Source organism: Blennius ocellaris (genome assembly GCF_963422515.1).
Source record: "Blennius ocellaris genome assembly, chromosome: 7".
NCBI classification, from domain to species: domain Eukaryota; kingdom Metazoa; phylum Chordata; class Actinopteri; order Blenniiformes; family Blenniidae; genus Blennius; species Blennius ocellaris.
Window position 1 is genome coordinate 28,979,363 of NC_137656.1, and position 23,015 is coordinate 29,002,377.

The window sequence follows — 23,015 nt, forward strand, 5'->3', positions numbered from 1 at the left end:
CTCGCCTCTATTTCAGTTTGTTTGATATTTAAAGTTACTTGGTGAACTTGTTTCATAACGTACGTGGTGCATTAGACAAGACAGAACTGAAAACGACTCCTGTCTCGTCAGTCATTACCTCCACTACAGTGTTTTTTTTTTTTACCGTCTGCTTGCTCTTTGTTTGGCTGGAGGTGTAAAGTCAGTTGGAAACGTATTGAACGTGGTGGTTTTGAGAAGAACACAGTGAACAAGGTGACATGTTATTTCCTGTTTTCCACCACTGGATGTTTACATGAATCACCAGGTTCACACATCATTAAATAATAAACAGTCTTACAGACCACATACACACATACACACATATAGCTGAACACACAAAGTAGCTATATTAATATGTTTATTGTATATGGCTGTTCATGAACATAAACATATTAGAAATATTACAAATCAAGCTTTATATACTGTATATAGTATGTAGGTTTTTATATACAAAACATTAAATCTCAATTCTGAGGCTGTTCTATAAATATTTTCAAATAAACAATAAATAAAGCAACTTCTGATCAATCCATAGCAATTTCAGACTTCAAATATTGTACCGATTTAAGCCCCACCCAGTTTCACTTGAAAAGTGCCCACATTTGGTTTATGCCCCGTCCATTCTGAGTATGGATATGGATTTCCACCGCACTAAAAGTGCAGGATAGACCAGTGCAGTCCGTCACGGTTCAGGTTTCCTGCAGGAATTTGTGATTTTCCTGAAACAACCACTCAAAAGACGGCTGCTTTTCCGCCCCCCCTCCATCAGGGTACCAGCTTTGAGGTGATTTACTACACGTCCTCAATATTTGACTGTGTCGGCTGGATGAATCCTCTGCTGGTAGCGTGGTCAGCTTTGCTCTGTTTGTTAAACGCCGGGGGCTGCGCCGCGCACCAGGTCTGTCTTTGCATCGCGTCTGTGGTTTCTGTTCAAACGCGATGCAGAGGCGCTCAGCGTTCTGTTCAACCGCTGCATCGCCGTTGCATCGCCGCTGCATCGCTGCGCCTTGGGGCAGAATGGGGACGGACCGTGGACACGATGCAAAGAGACGCTTGGAGCCTCCGTGTTCCAGCACAGAGCTGCAGGAGCGCCATCAGCGCCGGAGTAGCTGCTCCGGCGTTTGAGCAGAAAGCTGAAGGCTCCCGTGTCCCGGAGCAGAGCACCGCCGCGGCTCCGGGACGCCTACTTTTTAAGCTGCTTTCTGCAGTGGACACGGGTACCGGATTTGGCTCCGGTTGCGCTTTGCCGTAGCGCTCCGTAAGGCCCCGTTCTGTCCCTGAACGTTTTGTGTGGTGGAAACACGGCTTTAGAGGGTTGAGCAGAGGCACTCATCCCTAACCAGGGGCCTCATTTATAAAACTTTGCGTAGAATCAGAGATGGCAAGTAACAAAGTACAAATACTCCGTTACTGTACTTAAGTAGATTTTTCAGGTACTTGTACTTTTAGAAGTATTTATTTCTCTGAAGACTCCTTACATTTCCCAAAAAGGCTTGTTACTTTATATATGCAGTGTATATATTGGTTTTTTTTGGTGCAGCGACACCAATGTGCGTCAACTGTATTGGCCCAGCGGTACAGAGTGGACAACGGAGAGGACCCCCCACACCAGAGCAGCACCCATGGCCTTATTTAAAAGAGCTTTTTGAGTTTCTTGGTGCCAAAAACAACTCCTGGCGAATGTGTTGCATCTTGTGCAAACCAGAACTCCAGGAAACATTGGCGTTCAAGAACAGTCCGACAAACCTCAGGAAACACAGACAGGTAAGTCGTTAGCGCTAGTTACGTGTTAGCTAGTTAGCTAAGCTAACCTTAGAGCGCTCAAAGATAAGCGTTACACGAGCAGAATGCTCAGTTAGCCACTGTTATCAGACTATGCTGAAAGCTGGCTAGCATTAACGCACACGTGGCGAACTGTGGTCCTCGAGGGCCACAGCCTTGTATGCTTTCTTTATCTCCTGCTTTCTATGAGTTGGTTGTTATCAGGCCTTGTGCTGATGAACCGCTGTTAGATTATTTTAACTTGAATTATTCGATGTAGCCTACCATTTTAGGTTCACTGTTACAGAGACAAATGTTTTGTATTCTGCCATGAGTTTTCCCTCCATTTTTGAGACACTGATGGTTTTGTGCATCTGTGTGTGTGTTTCTCATGGAATGCGCAAAGACCATGAGCTCATTTGCAAAAGCAGCTGATGTTCTACAGGGTGAAGCAAATGTGCAGATGGGGCGACTTGTACCCACCATCACACTGCTCAGGTCCAAGCTCCAGAACATCCACAGCACCTCAAGGTACTGTGGACCGTTGGTGGAGGATCTTCAAGCAGGACTTAACTATGGACCGTTGGTGGAGGATCTTCAAGCAGGACTTAACTGTGGACCGTTGGTGGAGGATCTTCAAGCGGGACTTCACTATGGACCGTTGGTGGAGGATCTTCAAGCAGGACTTAACTATGGACCGTTGGTGGAGGATCTTCAAGCGGGACTTCACTATGGACCGTTGGTGGAGGATCTTCAAGCGGGACTTAACTATGGACCGTTGGTGGAGGATCTTCAAGCAGGACTTAACTATGGACCGTTGGTGGAGGATCTTCAAGCGGGACTTCACTATGGACCGTTGGTGGAGGATCTTCAAGCAGGACTTCACTATGGACCGTTGGTGGAGGATCTTCAAGCAGGACTTAACTATGGACCGTTGGTGGAGGATCTTCAAGCAGGACTTAACTGTGGACCGTTGGTGGAGGATCTTCAAGCGGGACTTCACTATGGACCGTTGGTGGAGGATCTTCAAGCAGGACTTAACTATGGACCGTTGGTGGAGGATCTTCAAGCGGGACTTCACTATGGACCGTTGGTGGAGGATCTTCAAGCGGGACTTAACTATGGACCGTTGGTGGAGGATCTTCAAGCAGGACTTAACTATGGACCGTTGGTGGAGGATCTTCAAGCAGGACTTAACTGTGGACCGTTGGTGGAGGATCTTCAAGCGGGACTTCACTATGGACCGTTGGTGGAGGATCTTCAAGCAGGACTTCACTATGGACCGTTGGTGGAGGATCTTCAAGCAGGACTTCACTATGGACCGTTGGTGGAGGATCTTCAAGCAGGACTTAACTATGGACCGTTGGTGGAGGATCTTCAAGCAGGACTTAACTATGGACCGTTGGTGGAGGATCTTCAAGCGGGACTTAACTATGGACCGTTGGTGGAGGATCTTCAAGCAGGACTTAACTATGGACCGTTGGTGGAGGATCTTCAAGCAGGACTTAACTATGGACCGTTGGTGGAGGATCTTCAAGCAGGACTTAACTATGGACCGTTGGTGGAGGATCTTCAAGCAGGACTTAACTGTGGACCGTTGGTGGAGGATCTTCAAGCGGGACTTCACTATGGACCGTTGGTGGAGGATCTTCAAGCAGGACTTAACTATGGACCGTTGGTGGAGGATCTTCAAGCGGGACTTCACTATGGACCGTTGGTGGAGGATGGATCTTCAAGCAGGACTTAACTATGGACCGTTGGTGGAGGATCTTCAAGCAGGACTTAACTATGGACCGTTGGTGGAGGTTCTTCAAGCAGGACTTAACTATGGACCGTTGGTGGAGGATCTTCAAGCGGGACTTAACTATGGACCGTTGGTGGAGGATCTTCAAGCAGGACTTAACTGTGGACCGTTGGTGGAGGATCTTCAAGCGGGACTTCACTATGGACCGTTGGTGGAGGATCTTCAAGCAGGACTTAACTATGGACCGTTGGTGGAGGATCTTCAAGCGGGACTTAACTATGGACCGTTGGTGGAGGATCTTCAAGCGGGACTTAACTATGGACCGTTGGTGGAGGATCTTCAAGCAGGACTTAACTATGGACCGTTGGTGGAGGATCTTCAAGCAGGACTTCACTATGGACCGTTGGTGGAGGATCTTCAAGCAGGACTTCACTATGGACCGTTGGTGGAGGATCTTCAAGCAGGACTTAACTATGGACCGTTGGTGGAGGATCTTCAAGCGGGACTTAACTATGGACCGTTGGTGGAGGATCTTCAAGCGGGACTTAACTATGGACCGTTGGTGGAGGATCTTCAAGCAGGACTTAACTATGGACCGTTGGTGGAGGATCTTCAAGCAGGACTTAACTATGGACCGTTGGTGGAGGATCTTCAAGCAGGACTTAACTATGGACCGTTGGTGGAGGTTCTTCAAGCAGGACTTAACTATGGACCGTTGGTGGAGGATCTTCAAGCGGGACTTAACTATGGACCGTTGGTGGAGGATCTTCAAGCAGGACTTAACTGTGGACCGTTGGTGGAGGATCTTCAAGCGGGACTTCACTATGGACCGTTGGTGGAGGATCTTCAAGCAGGACTTAACTATGGACCGTTGGTGGAGGATCTTCAAGCGGGACTTAACTATGGACCGTTGGTGGAGGATCTTCAAGCGGGACTTAACTATGGACCGTTGGTGGAGGATCTTCAAGCGGGACTTAACTATGGACCGTTGGTGGAGGATCTTCAAGCAGGACTTCACTATGGACCGTTGGTGGAGGATCTTCAAGCAGGACTTCACTATGGACCGTTGGTGGAGGATCTTCAAGCAGGACTTAACTATGGACCGTTGGTGGAGGATCTTCAAGCGGGACTTAACTATGGACCGTTGGTGGAGGATCTTCAAGCGGGACTTAACTATGGACCGTTGGTGGAGGATCTTCAAGCAGGACTTAACTATGGACCGTTGGTGGAGGATCTTCAAGCAGGACTTCACTATGGACCGTTGGTGGAGGATCTTCAAGCAGGACTTAACTATGGACCGTTGGTGGAGGATCTTCAAGCGGGACTTAACTATGGACCGTTGGTGGAGGATCTTCAAGCGGGACTTCACTATGGACCGTTGGTGGAGGATCTTCAAGCAGGACTTAACTATGGACCGTTGGTGGAGGATCTTCAAGCGGGACTTCACTATGGACCGTTGGTGGAGGATCTTCAAGCAGGACTTCACTATGGACCGTTGGTGGAGGATCTTCAAGCAGGACTTCACTATGGACCGTTGGTGGAGGATCTTCAAGCAGGACTTAACTATGGACCGTTGGTGGAGGATCTTCAAGCAGGACTTAACTATGGACCGTTGGTGGAGGATCTTCAAGCAGGACTTCACTATGGACCGTTGGTGGAGGATCTTCAAGCAGGACTTAACTATGGACCGTTGGTGGAGGATCTTCAAGCGGGACTTAACTATGGACCGTTGGTGGAGGATCTTCAAGCAGGACTTCACTATGGACCGTTGGTGGAGGATCTTCAAGCAGGACTTCACTATGGACCGTTGGTGGAGGATCTTCAAGCAGGACTTAACTATGGACCGTTGGTGGAGGATCTTCAAGCAGGACTTAACTATGGACCGTTGGTGGAGGATCTTCAAGCAGGACTTCACTATGGACCGTTGGTGGAGGATCTTCAAGCAGGACTTAACTATGGACCGTTGGTGGAGGATCTTCAAGCGGGACTTAACTATGGACCGTTGGTGGAGGATCTTCAAGCGGGACTTAACTATGGACCGTTGGTGGAGGATCTTCAAGCGGGACTTCACTATGGACCGTTGGTGGAGGATCTTCAAGCGGGACTTCACTATGGACCGTTGGTGGAGGATCTTCAAGCGGGACTTAACTATGGACCGTTGGTGGAGGATCTTCAAGCGGGACTTCACTATGGACCGTTGGTGGAGGATCTTCAAGCGGGACTTCACTATGGACCGTTGGTGGAGGATCTTCAAGCAGGACTTAACTATGGACCGTTGGTGGAGGATCTTCAAGCGGGACTTAACTATGGACCGTTGGTGGAGGATCTTCAAGCGGGACTTAACTATGGACCGTTGGTGGAGGATCTTCAAGCAGGACTTAACTATGGACCGTTGGTGGAGGATCTTCAAGCGGGACTTAACTATGGACCGTTGGTGGAGGATCTTCAAGCGGGACTTAACTATGGACCGTTGGTGGAGGATCTTCAAGCGGGACTTAACTATGGACCGTTGGTGGAGGATCTTCAAGCGGGACTTCACTATGGACCGTTGGTGGAGGATCTTCAAGCGGGACTTCACTATGGACCGTTGGTGGAGGATCTTCAAGCAGGACTTAACTATGGACCGTTGGTGGAGGATCTTCAAGCGGGACTTAACTATGGACCGTTGGTGGAGGATCTTCAAGCGGGACTTAACTATGGACCGTTGGTGGAGGATCTTCAAGCAGGACTTCACTATGGACCGTTGGTGGAGGATCTTCAAGCAGGACTTCACTATGGACCGTTGGTGGAGGATCTTCAAGCAGGACTTCACTATGGACCGTTGGTGGAGGATCTTCAAGCAGGACGTCACTATGGACCGTTGGTGGAGGATCTTCAAGCAGGACTTAAGCGTTGCTTTGGACAGATGTTTGCTGGTCCAGAGCTGATTGCTGCTGCCATTCTTGTCCCCAAGTTCAGGACACACTGGACGACTGATGGAGGCGTCCTTAAATGTGGTATGTGCTGCATCACTTTTTTATGGTATTGTTAGATTTTTTAAAATTATGTTTAATATGCTTAACAGCCTAAACCTCACTCCCCTCACATCTACATGTGCATACAACCCTTTCCCTACCTCCTCGTTTCCTCGCCCTCCCTTGCTCTCAGTCCCTCCTTTCTCTGTCCATCCCCTTCTCTTGCATGCCAATTCTGTTTCTTCACTTGGTTTTGTATCCCCACAGGCCTTGACCATATCCAAGCCTCCCTGAAGGAGCAGAGTCGTGTAGCCGTCTCAGGTGACCCTCTGTCGTTGGCGGAGGACGAGGACTTCTTTTCAATCATCAAGCAGACAATCAACGGGACAACAACACCAAGCAACTGGAGCCCTACCTGGAGCCCTACCTGGAGCCCTACCTGGAGCCCTACCTGGCCAGTCCAGCTGGACCATGGACATCCAGACATCATTCCCGTCTGTGTGCCAGCAGTCTCTGAAGCTCAACACACCACTACTGCCTCTGCTGCTGGGAGAGGCTTTTTAGCTCAACAGGGAGGATTTTTAGACCCAAGAGGGCGAAGCTACTTTCTGAGAACCTGGAAAACCTGCTTCTCATGAAGCTCAACAAAGGGTTTTGTTAGAATTTTTTTTGTTTACTTGTTTGGTTTTGTTTGTTTGCTTGATGTGCCATTTAAAAAACTGCAATTAAAAAGGTTGATTAAGAGTTGAGCCTCTGATCGTGATTTGTGACACCATAGTTTAGTGTGATGTGTTAATCTTAAGTGTACAATACTAATGCCTAAAAGACTATATGGTGAAGTACATTAGGATACTAGGCACGCCGTGTTTGTTCAAATGATAACATTGCTAAAGTAGGTTCCATATAAATTATCCCTGTGTTTAGTATTTTTGCAGCCCATAAATCGTGCAATAGAAATACTTTTTATTTTAAAAGTACATTTGAGTACATTTTAGAGCCTTTACTTTTACTTGAGTAGATATTTGGATCAGTACTTTTTACTTTTACTCAAGTATTTTTTTTTAGATAAGTATTATACGATTACTCAACTAAAGAATCTGGGTACTTTTGCCATCTCTGCGTAGGATTCCCACTAGAATTGTACGTGCGCCCAAAAGCTGTGGATCAATAAAACCGTGCGTACACACATCTGCACACACTTTCCTTTTATAGATCCCAATCCACCTGGAAGGTTGACGGTTCATCTCCCGCCCTCAACACGCCCACTTTCTACCATAAATGCTCAATGCAAAGTGCCTCATCAATAGTTTTGCATCTCATTCAGTGTGTTGATCGCCGGCATTTGACTCTTAATTTTGACAGAAAGGATGAGGAAAAGGAATTTGACGTAGAGTGAAATAGTCATGGAGGGGGTGGAGGTCAGGAGAATGATCTTATCTGGTGTCACAGTCGTGGCATGTAAACTAATATTAACTAATTAAAAAAAAGCCATCGGCAGTTTGTCGTCACCACTGGAAATAGTGACAGACGCCACACTGCTGTGTGACTGTAGAGGTGGAGGAGAAGAATCTGATCTGAAGGTGGAGGTCAGAGGAGAGTGACCTCATGGAGGAGAGTGACATCATGGAGGAGAGTGACATCATGAGGAGAGTGACCTCATGGAGGAGAGTGACCTCATGGAGGAGAGTGACCTCATGGAGGAGAGTGACATCATGAGGAGAGTGACCTCATGGAGGAGAGTGACCTCATGGAGGAGAGTGACCTCATGGAGGAGAGTGACATCATGGGGGAGAGTGACCTCATGGAGGAGAGTGACCTCATGGAGGAGAGTGACCTCATGGGGGAGAGTGACCTCATGGAGGAGAGTGACATCATGAGGAGAGTGACCTCATGGAGGAGAGTGACCTCATGGAGGAGAGTGACATCATGAGGAGAGTGACCTCATGGAGGAGAGTGACCTCATGGAGGAGAGTGACCTCATGGAGGAGAGTGACCTCATGGGGGAGAGTGACCTCATGGAGGAGAGTGACATCATGAGGAGAGTGACCTCATGGAGGAGAGTGACCTCATGGAGGAGAGTGACCTCATGGGGGAGAGTGACCTCATGGAGGAGAGTGACATCATGGGGAGAGTGACATCATGGGGGAGAGTGACCTCATGGAGGAGAGTGACATCATGAGGAGAGTGACCTCATGGAGGAGAGTGACCTCATGGGGGAGAGTGACCTCATGGGAGGAGAGTGACCTCATGGGGGAGAGTGACCTCATGAGGAGAGTGACCTCATGGAGGAGAGTGACCTCATGGAGGAGAGTGACCTCATGGGGGAGAGTGACCTCATGGAGGAGAGTGACCTCATGGGGGAGAGTGACCTCATGGAGGAGAGTGACCTCATGGAGGAGAGTGACCTCATGGGGGAGAGTGACCTCATGGAGGAGAGTGACCTCATGGGGAGAGTGACATCATGGGGGAGAGTGACCTCATGGAGGAGAGTGACATCATGAGGAGAGTGACCTCATGGGGGAGAGTGACCTCATGGAGGAGAGTGACCTCATGGGGGAGAGTGACCTCATGGGGGAGAGTGACCTCATGGGGGAGAGTGACCTCATGGGAGGAGAGTGACCTCATGGGGGAGAGTGACCTCATGGGGGAGAGTGACCTCATGGAGGAGAGTGACCTCATGGGGAGAGTGACATCATGGGGGAGAGTGACCTCATGGAGGAGAGTGACATCATGAGGAGAGTGACCTCATGGAGGAGAGTGACCTCATGGGGAGAGTGACATCATGGGGGAGAGTGACCTCATGGAGGAGAGTGACATCATGAGGAGAGTGACCTCATGGGGGAGAGTGACCTCATGGGGGAGAGTGACCTCATGGGAGGAGAGTGACCTCATGGGGGAGAGTGACCTCATGGGGGAGAGTGACCTCATGGAGGAGAGTGACCTCATGGGGAGAGTGACATCATGGGGGAGAGTGACCTCATGGAGGAGAGTGACATCATGAGGAGAGTGACCTCATGGAGGAGAGTGACCTCATGGGGAGAGTGACATCATGGGGGAGAGTGACCTCATGGAGGAGAGTGACATCATGAGGAGAGTGACCTCATGGAGGAGAGTGACCTCATGGGGGAGAGTGACCTCATGGGGGAGAGTGACCTCATGGGGGAGAGTGACCTCATGGGGGAGAGTGACCTCATGGGGGAGAGTGACCTCATGGAGGAGAGTGACATCATGGGGGAGAGTGACCTCATGGGGGAGAGTGACCTCATGGAGGAGAGTGACCTCATGGGGGAGAGTGACCTCATGGGGGAGAGTGACCTCATGGAGGAGAGTGACCTCATGGGGGAGAGTGACCTCATGGGGTCCAACACTTGAGCACCCTGCTGGGCGCATAAACAGCCTCATGGTGGTGACGGCCAGCGTTGGTGGAGACGCAGCAGACTGATAACTCTGTTTTATCTGTTTATTAAATGTATGAATGAACTATTTGAACAGGGATGGTGAAAAGGCTCAGTGGACTGGTGGAGGAGGAATTTGTGCCAAAAAGTGAGTGGTTTTTATCAGGATTTACAGCCATGGCGCAAACATACATTAAACTGTATCACGTATGTATAAATATAAAATATAACATTTCTTTATTTGACATGAAACCCATGGTAAATCATCTCAATTGCAGTTCTTTTTTGCATGAGACTTTCCCAGAGACTCACTTTGTTACTGCGTTCATAGAGTTTAGTATATGTTTAAGTTGTAAGCCCTATTAAAAGCAGCTGGAACAGAACAGACGTCTGGTCAACAGCCAGTCAGTGTGCACTGCTGACACTGCACTTTACACAGGGCTGTCACCACGCCATTTATGTGTTCACTCTGAAATGACTCTGATTGTTACACACCTTGTCACAATGGATCATCAATCAGTTCTATCCAGCGCTCTGGATCACTGGAAGATGAAAGTTTGACTTAAGAACATGGAGCTGCTGATTCAGTAGTAATGTTCCACTAAAGAAACATCTGTACCACTGCAGCTTGACTGTTTAGGATTATGTGGATCTGTGAGTCTGATGTTTGAAGATATTGAATGTATGAGATGAATGTGGTTCAATCCTCCAGCTCACCTTCAGCACCACCAGGTTCATGTCTCCACAATGTGCTGCTCCAGGTTCTAAGTTGTCGTACCGGGACGCAATTCTCCCACAAAGTTTATTTTTTTAAATCACAAACTTTGAATGGGAAGTGGCGTACGCATCTTTCAGGACCTGTTTTGTGCTTCAGCAACCTTTATAAATGAGGCTCCAGCTGAGGAGTTGTCTGATGTTGTTGGACTCCGAGTTAACGTGAGGAATAGAAATACTGGTTTATGCGCATTTGCTTACATGCAGTAACAACTGATCCTGTGTCAAAGAGTTAAAATGCCCAATGGCCATATTTGGCTGTGGGACGTGTTGTGTTGTGAACTTCGACGTTCCTCCAGATGATGCACCACATCCCAGTGTCCAACGGCGACATTTAGTACATTTGTAATGAACTGTTCCAGCGTTGAGCAGAAATCCCTGCTCTCAATCCGTATGGGGATAGGCTGCAGGTCTTAAATTGTGTTCCAAGTGTACAACAGTGAGCCGGAGATTACACACAGAGGGGGAAGGGCTCCATTTAGAGGGATTTAGGTCATTACTGGAAATGACATGATAATACTGTTGTTATTTAGCTGATGTGTGTCGACCGCTGACAAACTGATTTGGTTTCCATCTCACGCCTTTGTTTGAACAGTACGTTTGATGAAGCAGTAAAAAAGTCTCATTGGCAAGGCCTCATTTGCTCACAGCATCATGACAAGCAGCCTACTGAGCCAGAAAGGCATGTCTGCTGACTGCATCTGTCCTGGTTAGTGGGAGGAACCAGATACTGGCCAACATCAGTCACTGTTTTAAAAGACTCTGTATCTGTCTGATCAACAAAAGTTCGATATGAACAATTCGTTTGGCGTGTTCAGTTACATTTGTCTTGATAGGGGCAAGATTTGTAAAGACTGGCACTCACTTGTGCTGATGCACGTTGAATTTTCAGAAAAGCTCCTCTGTAGTGAATCCTGATTGTAAACCAGCTATCACGTATAGTCAATGCACTCATGACGCTGTGTGTCCCGAGACCCCCCATGAGGGAACATCACCATTATGTCCTCGTTGTACTCAACATAACAAAGAGCTTGAACTTCATGTACAAATTTAAAACAGTAGCGCTTTCAAACTTAAGCATGCTGAAACCGCAGAAACACCCCATTGGCGCGTTGACCTGTCGGCCAGGCAGACTGTTACTTCCTCCTCTTGCCTTCTGATATGACAGTCTGAAAGCTCCGTCCCCATGAGAGTCTACTACACCCAGGCCTCCAGTGCTTCCCAGTGAATGCACAGCGATTCTTCCAGTCCATGGTTCAGCCCAGGCCAGAACAGGGCAGGCCCTGTTTGCCTTCAGCACAGTGTACAGGAATAGTAGAGACAGATGGTACCACAGAGCCCAGCAGTTTATTTGAAGCTGGAGCTCTGCATAGTCATTAAAGTGTGGTCTCATGGTAGCCAGCGTTTTTTGTCTACATCTGCCACAGATGTGGCTGCACTCAGCACTAAGTGTGTAGATGAAGGGTCAGCCCAGATTCCTCGGCAGGGCTTTATTGTGACTGGGGCCCCTGAAGGATTCTGCTGGGCTGGCAAGTTTCACATAACCGAAAACAAACTTAACATTACCGTCCCTCATTTCAATCACACAACGATGTATACCACAGGCTGTATGGATGCATTCCTCCATTTTTATCATCCAATCCATCTCAGGCTCATCCGTCTCTCTGTTTCCACTTCGTTTCAAGTAGAAACTGATCCTTTTTGCAGTTGTGTGTTGTTTTGCGTTCACACGCCGATGTTCTGAACATGATGGAGTTAGTATGTCGGGCTACTAGTGGGTGCTGTTGGTTGTTTTTGTAATGAAACCACACACACACATGTGTGCAGAGAACAATACGCTATAAACATTAACTATGACATAGTGAACAGACGACCAAGCTCAATTGTTGTTATGGTGACTGTCAAAATAAAACTACCATATCTAGGATAATATGGACTGTGAGTCAAGACACTCTGGAGGAAACATAGTTCTTTTCATCTTTCTATTGAGCATGTGCAGAATTGAGTGCTTCCATAAAGCTTTGTTTTTGCCCATTTACATGGCAATGGTGCATGACCATTTTCAAAATCTTCCACCTTCAGAGCCATCCATCCATCCATCCATCCATCCATCCATCCATCCATCCATCCATCCATCCATCCATCCATTGTCTTCCATTTTATCCAGGCCGGGTCCTGGAGGCAGCAGTCTGAGCAGAGTTGCCCAGACTTCCCTCACCCCAGACTCTTCCTCCAGCTCCTCCGGTGGAACCCCAAGGTGTTCCCAGGCCATAGAGAGACATAGTCCCTCCAGGTGTCCTAGGTCTGTCCCGAGGCCTCCTACTGGAGGGACATTCAGAAACAGATGCCTGAGCCTCCTCATCTGTCTCCTCTGGATGTGGAGGAGCAGCGGCTCTACTCCGAGCTCCTCCTGGTGACTGAGCTCCTCACCCTATCTCTAAGGGTGACTGAGCTCCTCCCCCTATCTCTAAGGGTGACTGAGCTCCTCCCCCTATCTCTAAGGGTGACTGAGCTCCTCCCCCTATCTCTAAGGGTGACTGAGCTCCTCACCCTATCTCTAAGGGTGACTGAGCTCCTCCCCCTATCTCTAAGGGTGACTGAGCTCCTCCCCCTATCTCTAAGGGTGACTGAGCTCCTCACCCTATCTCTCAGGGTGACTGAGCTCCTCCCCCTATCTCTAAGGGTGACTGAGCTCCTCACCCTATCTCTAAGGGTGACTGAGCTCCTCACCCTATCTCTAAGAGTGACTGAGCTCCTCACCCTATCTCTAAGGGTGACTGAGGTCCTCCCCCTATCTCTAAGGGTGACTGAGCTCCTCCCCCTATCTCTAAGGGTGACTGAGCTCCTCCCCCTATCTCTAAGGGTGACTGAGGTCCTCCCCCTATCTCTAAGGGTGACTGAGCTCCTCCCCCTATCTCTAAGAGTGACTGAGCTCCTCACCCTATCTCTAAGGGTGACTGAGCTCCTCACCCTATCTCTAAGGGTGACTGAGCTCCTCCCCCTATCTCTAAGGGTGACTGAGCTCCTCCCCCTATCTCTAAGGGTGACTGAGCTCCTCACCCTATCTCTCAGGGTGACTGAGCTCCTCCCCCTATCTCTAAGGGTGACTGAGCTCCTCACCCTATCTCTAAGGGTGACTGAGCTCCTCACCCTATCTCTAAGAGTGACTGAGCTCCTCACCCTATCTCTAAGGGTGACTGAGGTCCTCCCCCTATCTCTAAGGGTGACTGAGCTCCTCCCCCTATCTCTAAGGGTGACGCCCAGCCACCCTACGGAGGAAGCTCATTTCAGCCACTTGTATCCGGGATCTGGTTCTTTCGGTCATGACCCATAGTTCATGACCATAGGTGAGGGTAGGAACGAAGATCGACCGGTAAATCGAGAGCTTGGTCTTTTGGCTCAGCTCCTTCTTCACCACGACGGACCGATACAACGACCACATAACTGCAGACGCTGCACCGATCCGCCTGTCGATCTCACGCTCCATCTTTCCCCCACTCCTGAACAAGACCCCGAGATACTTGAACTCCTCCACTAGGGACAAGGGCACTCCACCGACCTGGAGGGTGTGAGCCACCTTCACAGCCGTTTTCAAAAAATGGTGTAAAATGGACACTCACAATGCATCAAAAGTTTAGCGTTTTCACGTCCATTATTGCAGGAAAACTGGCCCTGAATCAGGAATAAAGTTGCTAAGAACTGTTGGTACTTTCTGCTCAGCTGTGCATCAATGACATTGTGTTACTGAAGGTCTGGCAATTCTTTCCACAACCATCACTGGAAAAAGTGAATCTTAACATAACATAAAGATTAAAGATAAAAGATGAAAAGGACATGTTAACAAATCATCTTAAACAGTGTTGTTGTTTTCTCTTTAGATGGTGGTCTCACGTTCCTGACTCCAGAGGAAACTAATCCTGCCACCAAGGACACATTTTCCACTGTGCCTCACCTGGAAATCCCTCGGTAGAATTGGTCCAGGTCCCCGACAGTCTGGGCCTTGCAGAGATGGATTTGGGGCCGTCAGCCCATGGCAGTTCCTGTGCATGTTCCAAGCATGAGTGTTGCTGGTGGTGAAGGATCCCCAATAGGCCCAAGGATGCCAGGATGCCCATCACTCAGGACAACGCCCTCAGCATCCTCCTGCTGCTGGAGGACTGGCACCGGGCTCAGACCAGGTCACAGCAGGATGACAACCTGAATCAGGTAGTGACGCCTTCCACAGAGAAGCACTCCCTCACTCTCACTAGTGTCACTTCCCAAGCATGCAGGAGGAAGATGGACTTCTTGGCTCGCAGGTTCAAAGCAGGAGGACGACAATCAGGGGACGGGATATTTGTACATTTATGCTGAAGTGTACATTTGAGGGTTTGCGTCTCTTTAATCTGTTTACTTCATGAGGACATTTCGACAGACCAGTGTTGATTTTGACAGCAAATTTCGATTTAGTTTGTTTTTTGTCAAAAATGTGATGGATTTTTAGTCAAAATATTGCAAAGATTTTAAATGAACCAATATGTAGTGAATTTAGTTGACTACAATGCAATAATTAAGGGTTTTTTAGAAGTGACTTGCAGATTTAAATCTCTGCATTGGAAAACAACTTTAGTTTCTTTACTTGTGTCTTCAATTGGAACAAAAAGAATGGAAAAACATCTGTCGAGTGCCCACCTCATTAACGATTTGAATCCATCTGCAGTGCAGAATGACTGAAATCCCCCAGACTTCTCTGACGATGCTTTTTGGGCAGTGTGTAGTGTAGAATTATCGCCGTTCATGCACAACTGGGCCGTTGATCAGGGAGTGACAGAAGCCACTTCATATGGAAGGTGCTGAACCCCCCAAGATGGAATGGTTGACCAACATACATTGTCATGCACACTCTGCAGGAAGGAGTTTTCTTTTCACTAAAGCTTTTCCAAAATCCCACATTAACATGAAGCTCATGTTAGTCTGGGATTCTGCACGTTTCTTGGCTGCAGCAGCATTGTGAATGAGAAGCGCTCAGTTCGTCTTAGTAGCTGCTGCAACAGGAACAAATGATCGTGGATTCATAAAGGTTTGTTTTGTTAAACAGACACTCAAAAACAATGTGTGAAATGCATACATAGTCCTCTCTTTGTTGAGTCTTGAGTCAAAATGAGAAGTGACTAATACTGATTAAAAATGAATATTTAATTTTAATTCATCCACAGCAAGCCTGATTAATCTGATAAGATTTTTTATCATTTGGCAGCACTAAAAGAAAATCTAAATGACTCCTGGTTGGTTTTCATGCCAATGTTCCTTTTTGTCTCGTTTGAATTCGTTGACAAAAAAGGTAATTAGATCCGTCTTATGCTCTTGCATTTGTTTTTTTTAATAGTTTCAGTATTGTTTCAGTCAGGTCCAAACACATGGTCATGAACACTTTGACCAAAAAACATTTTGTCAACAAAATCACCAACTGGACCAGACTTGCATATTAACTGCATCAGTGCTGGGTGACGGAGCTCTCCTCCACCACGCCCACACATTCCAGACTGTATAAGAAATTGGTTATTCAGTGATGTCTGCTTTAACATAATGTTTTGATTTATCACGTTTTTCATGCACACATTTGTTCAGGAAGTGGTGGTATTGTTGAGTTCAGTGGTTGCTGCCTCCCTCTCTGTCGTCCAGCATGTGGATCAGGACTCGTCCCAGAATGGCGAGGAGGACAGCGTGTGCAGCATCAGCAGTGTCCACATCGAGGACACGTCCCTGTGTCTTGCTGCTATTCACAAGCTGGTGGAGTACATCAAGTTCAACTTCTTGGAGGGGGACATGACTCCGGCAGCCGGCCCGTCCTGCAGGGAGGGGCTGGACATGGAGGTCCAAGCCGTTTCCCTCAGCAAACAGCAGGTGGATGCCCCCGAGTTCGGCCTCAGCTTTGGCAACATCCCGATCTTCGGGGATCCCGACGGTCGGAAAAAAGGAGGTCCGAGGCGGAGGAGGGACCAGGGCCCCATCGTGGACGTGGGCTGCATCTGGGTGACGGAGGTTCGGAAGAGGAGCCCGGCAGCTCGCTGTGGTGGAATCAAGCTGAGAGACGAGCTGCTGTCGCTGAATGGGCAGCTGATGGTGGGAGTGGATGTGAGCGGAGCCAGGTAAGAAGGATTCAACTGCATCGGGCAGTACAGTCAGTAGAGCACATTCCTCCGCCACATTTGTCACCATGGAAACCACTGGGTTACAAGGTTGTTTGATCCGCCACACCACTCTTTCCATCATTTGTCTTGGTCATTTGAATTGCTTCATGTTATCACTGTTTGACACTGATGTCCACACTTTGTCCAATTTCTGTGTGACCCCCCCGACCTTTGACCCCTAACCGCTAACAACATAATGATCTCACTCCATCATGTGGCATATCAGAAGATAGGGAATAGAAAACGGAACATTTTGGAATTTGTTAACATCAATTGGATTAAAACTGACCGCATTATGAGGAAAATAGGTTTTTGACATTTTCGTGACCAAGACCTTGACCTTTGACCCAGAATTAAATGGAACCATTCTTGGATAGGGACAAATGATCCCTGTACATTTCATGCAATTAATGAATAGGTTTTGCGAATAGTTGGTAAAATACATACATCCAAACCAATAAAGAAGTAAATAAATACACGCAGACAAAAACATAACATTGAGCCCAGCTTTTGTTGGCAAAAGTAAATAGTTCTGTGGAAGTTTCCAGTGTGGCTGGATTTAGTTTCACAGCAGTGCGGCATCATCCGGTCTCCACATGACCTCTTCACCTCTCCTGCTTCTCACCACCATCAGTCCAGACCAGCCTTAAGCCGGGGCAACGCCACAACAAATACCCCACTGTGTCTGTCCCCCATGACGCCTCACGCAGCGTGGGCCCTGTGGAAAGCTGTGTTCTGGACCTGCTCCCAGTTGGAGGGATTGGAGATCATTTAAACAAGCTTTTATAATTCTAAAGTGGTTGAACAGGATATCCAGCTCTGGCTGACAGGCACTCGTTTCCCATTACACATTGAAAGCTGCACACAAACCTGTGATCTGGCTAAACTCAGTGGGTCCAGGATGCAGTGATCGCAGATCAAACACAAGAACTTGAGGATTCTGCAGGGACCCTTCTGGCTAAAAAAGAAATCTGTTTTCATTGACTTTATACTGAAGCAAGTCACAGTCTGATAAGTACAGGATGTATCACGGCGAAAGTTGATTCCTATTTGACTCCCAACCTGTGCACACGTGAATTAAAATGTAAGCCTAATTTATTTGGAGCCAGTTTCGCAAAGGATTTTATATGTTAGCAATATCTCAAACTTGTGTCCAACCATTCTCAATTTAGTTTCTGCAAGTTAGAAAGTATGAAAAATGAATCCCTACAAAATGTAGGTAAACAGCAGCTGCATGAAGGGTATTTGTGTTCAATTTCATTCAGGGCCTGTTTCCACGGCAACAGTTTGAAGTGAAAACACAAAACCTTTGCTGTGTCTGCGTGTCTGTTTGCATGACGTTACATGTAAATGGTGCTCAGACGCACTGAAAGTGGCCCTCAAGGTGTAAAATGCTCTGATTCTGTCATCGTGTAAATGGGCAGAATCAGCACCTTCAGGATTAAAGAGTTCTTCTGCACATGCTCAGTAAATGGACAGTAACAAACATGGAGTGTCACGACTCCCAGTCCAGATTCTGCTGGACATGGTACTTTTATTATAGACAGTCACTGTGATAACAATCTGACTTGGTCGTCTGACCGTGTGTCCCATTGTTAATGATTATAGCATGCTGTTCTCTGCTGCGTGTGTGTGTGTGTGTGTGTGTGTGTGTGTGTGTGTGTGCTTTCAGTCCAAAAACAACCGACAGCGTCCACGACTGGCTCAACATGCTCACTGCATCGTTTTCACCGACTCTGCCAAATGTGCAACTTTTCTGAAACGAAAATGAAAAATATGAAGTTGCGTTTCCACTTGAAACGTCTAAACAAGACCTTCGTTTGTTTGCGTTTCCTTTTGATCCTTTTGATGACATATCTTTTAGTTTGACCTCTTTTTTTCTTGCACGTTTGAGATTGTACTTTGAAGATATGTGCCAGATATACCGCTCTATTCATTGGTTTATAGTTTCTTTCTAGTGCAGACTTGAGAGAATTCTCTGTGTATCTTGTATTACGAGAATTGCTTTTTGCAGTGACGTGCTTTCAACCCTTGACAGTTACCTGGCTGAGCAGTGCTGGGGTGGCGGCTCCATCTACCTGATCCTGCTGCGGAGGGTCAAGCGAATGGCTCCCCTCCCCCCCGGCAGTGACGACCAGCAGCCAGGAGGCACGGTCTCAGAGTCCCGTGACGCTTCTGCAAACTGCAAGCGAACACGCAAGTTTGGCGTCGTATCGCGTTCGTCGTTTAACCACGACCGCCAGGACAGTACGGACTCTGACGTCCAGAGTTGCCACAACGGCTTCAGCTCGTCTCGGCCCGCCGATGCCGACGTGGGCTCTCTGGGAGATGAGTCCGAGTGCCTCCCCTCCACTCCTGCAGAGCAGAGCCCAGACGCCTGTGCTGGAGGGACGAGCGGTCCACAGCGAGTGCACAGCAGTGCCGGCGCCGCCACGCTGCCTGCAAGGTCCCACAGCCAGCTGCTGGAATGCAGTGACTCGTCAAGCCAGGTGACACACTGTTGACATGAAGGCTCCACACATCACCTTTGAACTGGAAATGCAACAATACCACTCTATTCAAAGGACGAGGTAGAAGTACGAGTGCTAAGCTTTAATTGTATACCGAGTACCGATACAAGTACTTATTAAATGCCATAAAGCCTAATTCATACTCCATACCTAAAAAGTGTGCGAGGGCTGTGAAGCGGCGCCGCATTGGCCTTGGCGTCAACCCTACGTCAACCCTCTGGGTCTGAAGCTAGATTTGTTACACACCATAATACTCGGGGAAATTCCTTCTTTCTGCATTGACACATCCAATTCCCAGGATTAGGTGGGCAGCCACACTCAGGTGTTGCAGGGAGCTGATGGGGGTCAAGGGTCATGACCTGTTTGCTGTGAGGATGGAACCTGAGAACAGCGGATCACAAGTGTCTCCAAGCTTCCGGCCACCGTCCTCTTGTGTTGATGTATCACCTCAAAGCCTTATTCCTTAACATGTACATCTAAACAGCAAGAGGTGGACCTGAGAGGCAGTCCTTCGTGCCCTTTGCTGAATCATGAGACAAACTACATCCAATTGTCCGAAGCTCCACAGGAATGTACAGAACATACACTTTCCACCTTATACCCCAACAAATATGTGAAGAAGAGCCAATGAGGCTGAAGGAAACACTGGTGATACTGATAACAATAGCTGTAATAAAGTCGTTTTTTGATCCACATTACCATTTTAATGTCCTGTAGTTTGTTTCGAGCTTTTCTTTGAATGGAGCTGAAGGTCATCTTAATATTAGCTTTTGCTTGGATTCTGTTGGAATTAACATCCACCCATGCTTTGGCTCAGTCTGTGCTTTTAATAGCTTTTCACTGTACTTAACGTGTGTGATTGATATACTGTATGTTTGGCATGTGAGCATAACAAATACAAAAAAAAAATGATATCGACTCATGGAGGCTCTTCTGGATTGGATCCAGTTTTGTTGGACGGACTCGGGCTGCTTGGTATCCAGGAACAGGCGATGAACTGGATTATCATTTGGACATTACTGATTGGGTTTGTTCTGAACTGTGATGAGCAGTAAGCCAAATCCATCTCTGTATCCAACACGACTGTTGCGTTCGCTGTGTGAAAGGCTTGGTAACTCTTGTTAATAAGGCAGTGAATGAACTGAACAGCAGACATGGAGCAGTGGACCTCCAGCAGCCAGGTGGGTCGGTGCACACATGTCTGAGGGGATTAATAGGCTGGCGAGCTCATAGCAACTGATATGAAGATACCAGAGAGACAGTAATGGGACCCCGGTTTAACATCTGGGTCAGAGGATTGAGATGGACAGCTGGCGTATGGTGAGCACACATCAGAGGAATTGTAAATGAAGAATAATGTCTGGAGCTTGTCGGTGCCCCAGATGCCGGCGACCTGTCTTATGTCAATCTTGCTCTCCCCTCAAGTTGTCAAAATGGCTGATTAAGCCGTGAGCAGTGAGGCTGTGGAGGTTGAACAAAAGTGAAAGCGCTGCTTTAATCTCATGAGCGTGACGGCGGTGTCGGTCCGGAGCTCCTCGGCTGCGGGGGCATCCTGAGTCACCACTTCTGCTTCGGTTTACAGCCTGTCATTCTCATTACTATTAAAGAATCGCTCATGCTCTCGGGCACACATGCAGACGCCGGCGTCATGTAATCCTCAGTGGGTCGTACTGGGGATCTGTCTATGAGCACCAGTACTCCCTGCAGCATCGGCTTTGCACCTGATGCTGGAGTCGTCGTCGCTGCATCCCGAGTTAGCAGAGTCAAGGTTTCTCTCCTGACTTGTTTCGTGCTTGTGCTTTGTTTTGTAGCAAAGAGAGGGAAGCCACATCTGGAAGATGCACATGGTGAAGGGTGAAGAAGGCCTGGGTATACAGATCACGGGGGGCCGCGGCTCCAAGCGCTCCCCCCACGGCATCGTTATAGCTCGTATCGAGGAGGGCGGAGCCATTCACAGGTGACGTGCTGATTCGGCACTCTTCTTCAGTGCGGAGATTAGTTTTGTGTTTCACTGTCAAACGTTCATGTTGTCCAGGGACGGTCGCCTTCATACTGCTGACGAGTTGCTGATGATCAACGGTCAGTCTCTGGTGGGGCTCACTCATCAGGAGGCCGTTGCCATCCTCCGTGCCACGACCGGCCTGGTTCAACTGGTGGTGGCAACCAGGGTAGGAGGACCGTCACACCGTCACACCGTCACACCGTCACACAGTCACACCGTCACACCGTCACACAGTCACACAGTCACACCGTCACACCGTCACACCGTCACACCGGGACACCGTCACACAGTCACACCGTCACACAGTCACACAGTCACACCGTCACACCGTCACACCGTCACACCGTCACACAGGGACACCGTCACATCGTCACACCGTCACACAGTCACACCGTCACACCGTCACACCGTCACACAGTCACACCGTCACACCGTCACACCGTCACACAGTCACACCGTCACACCGTCACACCGTCACACAGTCACACCGTCACACCGTCACACCGTCACACAGTCACACAGTCACACAGTCACACAGTCACACAGTCACACCGTCACACAGTCACACCGTCACACAGTCACACCGTCACACAGTCACACCGTCACACCGTCACACAGTCACACGTCACACCGTCACACCGTCACACCGTCACACCGTCACACCGTCACACAGTCACACCGGGACATGGGCAAGAAACGTCAATGGAGTTTGTGAAGGCTGCTACACTCTTTTCTCTATTGGATTTAAAACATCATATATCCATACACACTTCTGTAATTGCTCATCTCACCTTGACAGAATCACTAACAGATGAGAAGCATTTTAATTCTTGATGTCATAAATTAATGATCTGAGTCTGTGTACGTAAAATAAAACACTTCATCCAGACTGAAGGCAGGATTATCTCAGAACAGCTGAGTTTAGTGTGTGTGTGTGCGTGCGTGTGTGTGTGCGTGCGTGCGTGCGTGCGTGTGCGTGCGTGTGTGTGTGTGTGTGTGTGTGTGTGTGTGCGTGCGTGTGTGTGTGTGTGTGCAATAATGCAGGAACATTGTAAAGACTCAGCAGTGTGTCCTCTGCTCCCTGCAGGAGGAGTCAGACGTGGGTTTTGAGGGCTTCCCCTCCAGCAGCCTGCCAGACCTGGTCAGCACATGCAGCTCCTCCTCCTCGTCAGGGCCGGCTCCCTTGCGCCCCCCTCAGGCCTCCACCAGCAGCACCAGCCTGCACAGCGCCTCCCTGGTACACACACTGGTCTGGGTGTTTGTGGGGTTTCACAATGTGTCTGGTACCAAGTGAAATGACTGACTGATGGGATGGCCGGTAATTAGGTCAACAGACTGGACGTCGTCCTTCCTGCTGGTATTTTCCAATCCTTCCTGAGGATTCAAGCACTTCTGGGCCAGATGGGACGTTTAATCCCTCCCCTCTTTCCTCCTGCTTAAATGCATCTAGATAATCTCCATATGGTGGAGGCAGGATGCAGTGGTAGTCAGGATACAGTGGTAGGCAGGATACAGTGGTAGTCAGGATACAGTGGTAGTCAGGATACAGTGGTAGTCAGGATACAGTGGTAGGCAGGATACAGTGGTAGTCAGGATACAGTGGTAGGCAGGATACAGTGGTAGTCAGGATACAGTGGTAGTCAGGATACAGTGGTAGTCAGGATACAGTGGTAGGCAGGATACA

The 23,015-nt window shown here is 48.4% G+C and overlaps 1 protein-coding gene across 1 annotated transcript in view; it reads left to right on the top strand.

The window, feature by feature from the left end:
• pdzd2 (PDZ domain containing 2) overlaps positions 1-23,015 on the top strand; it is a 102,179-nt gene that overhangs the window by 32,856 nt on the left and 46,308 nt on the right. The window contains exons 2-7 of the mRNA XM_080499231.1: positions 14,528-14,855; positions 16,311-16,777; positions 18,858-19,308; positions 21,141-21,286; positions 21,365-21,497; positions 22,419-22,568. Of these exons, the coding sequence (XP_080355357.1) occupies positions 14,757-14,855; positions 16,311-16,777; positions 18,858-19,308; positions 21,141-21,286; positions 21,365-21,497; positions 22,419-22,568 (1,446 nt within the window). The 5' untranslated portion in view covers positions 14,528-14,756. The remainder of the gene's footprint in view (positions 1-14,527; positions 14,856-16,310; positions 16,778-18,857; positions 19,309-21,140; positions 21,287-21,364; positions 21,498-22,418; positions 22,569-23,015) is intronic.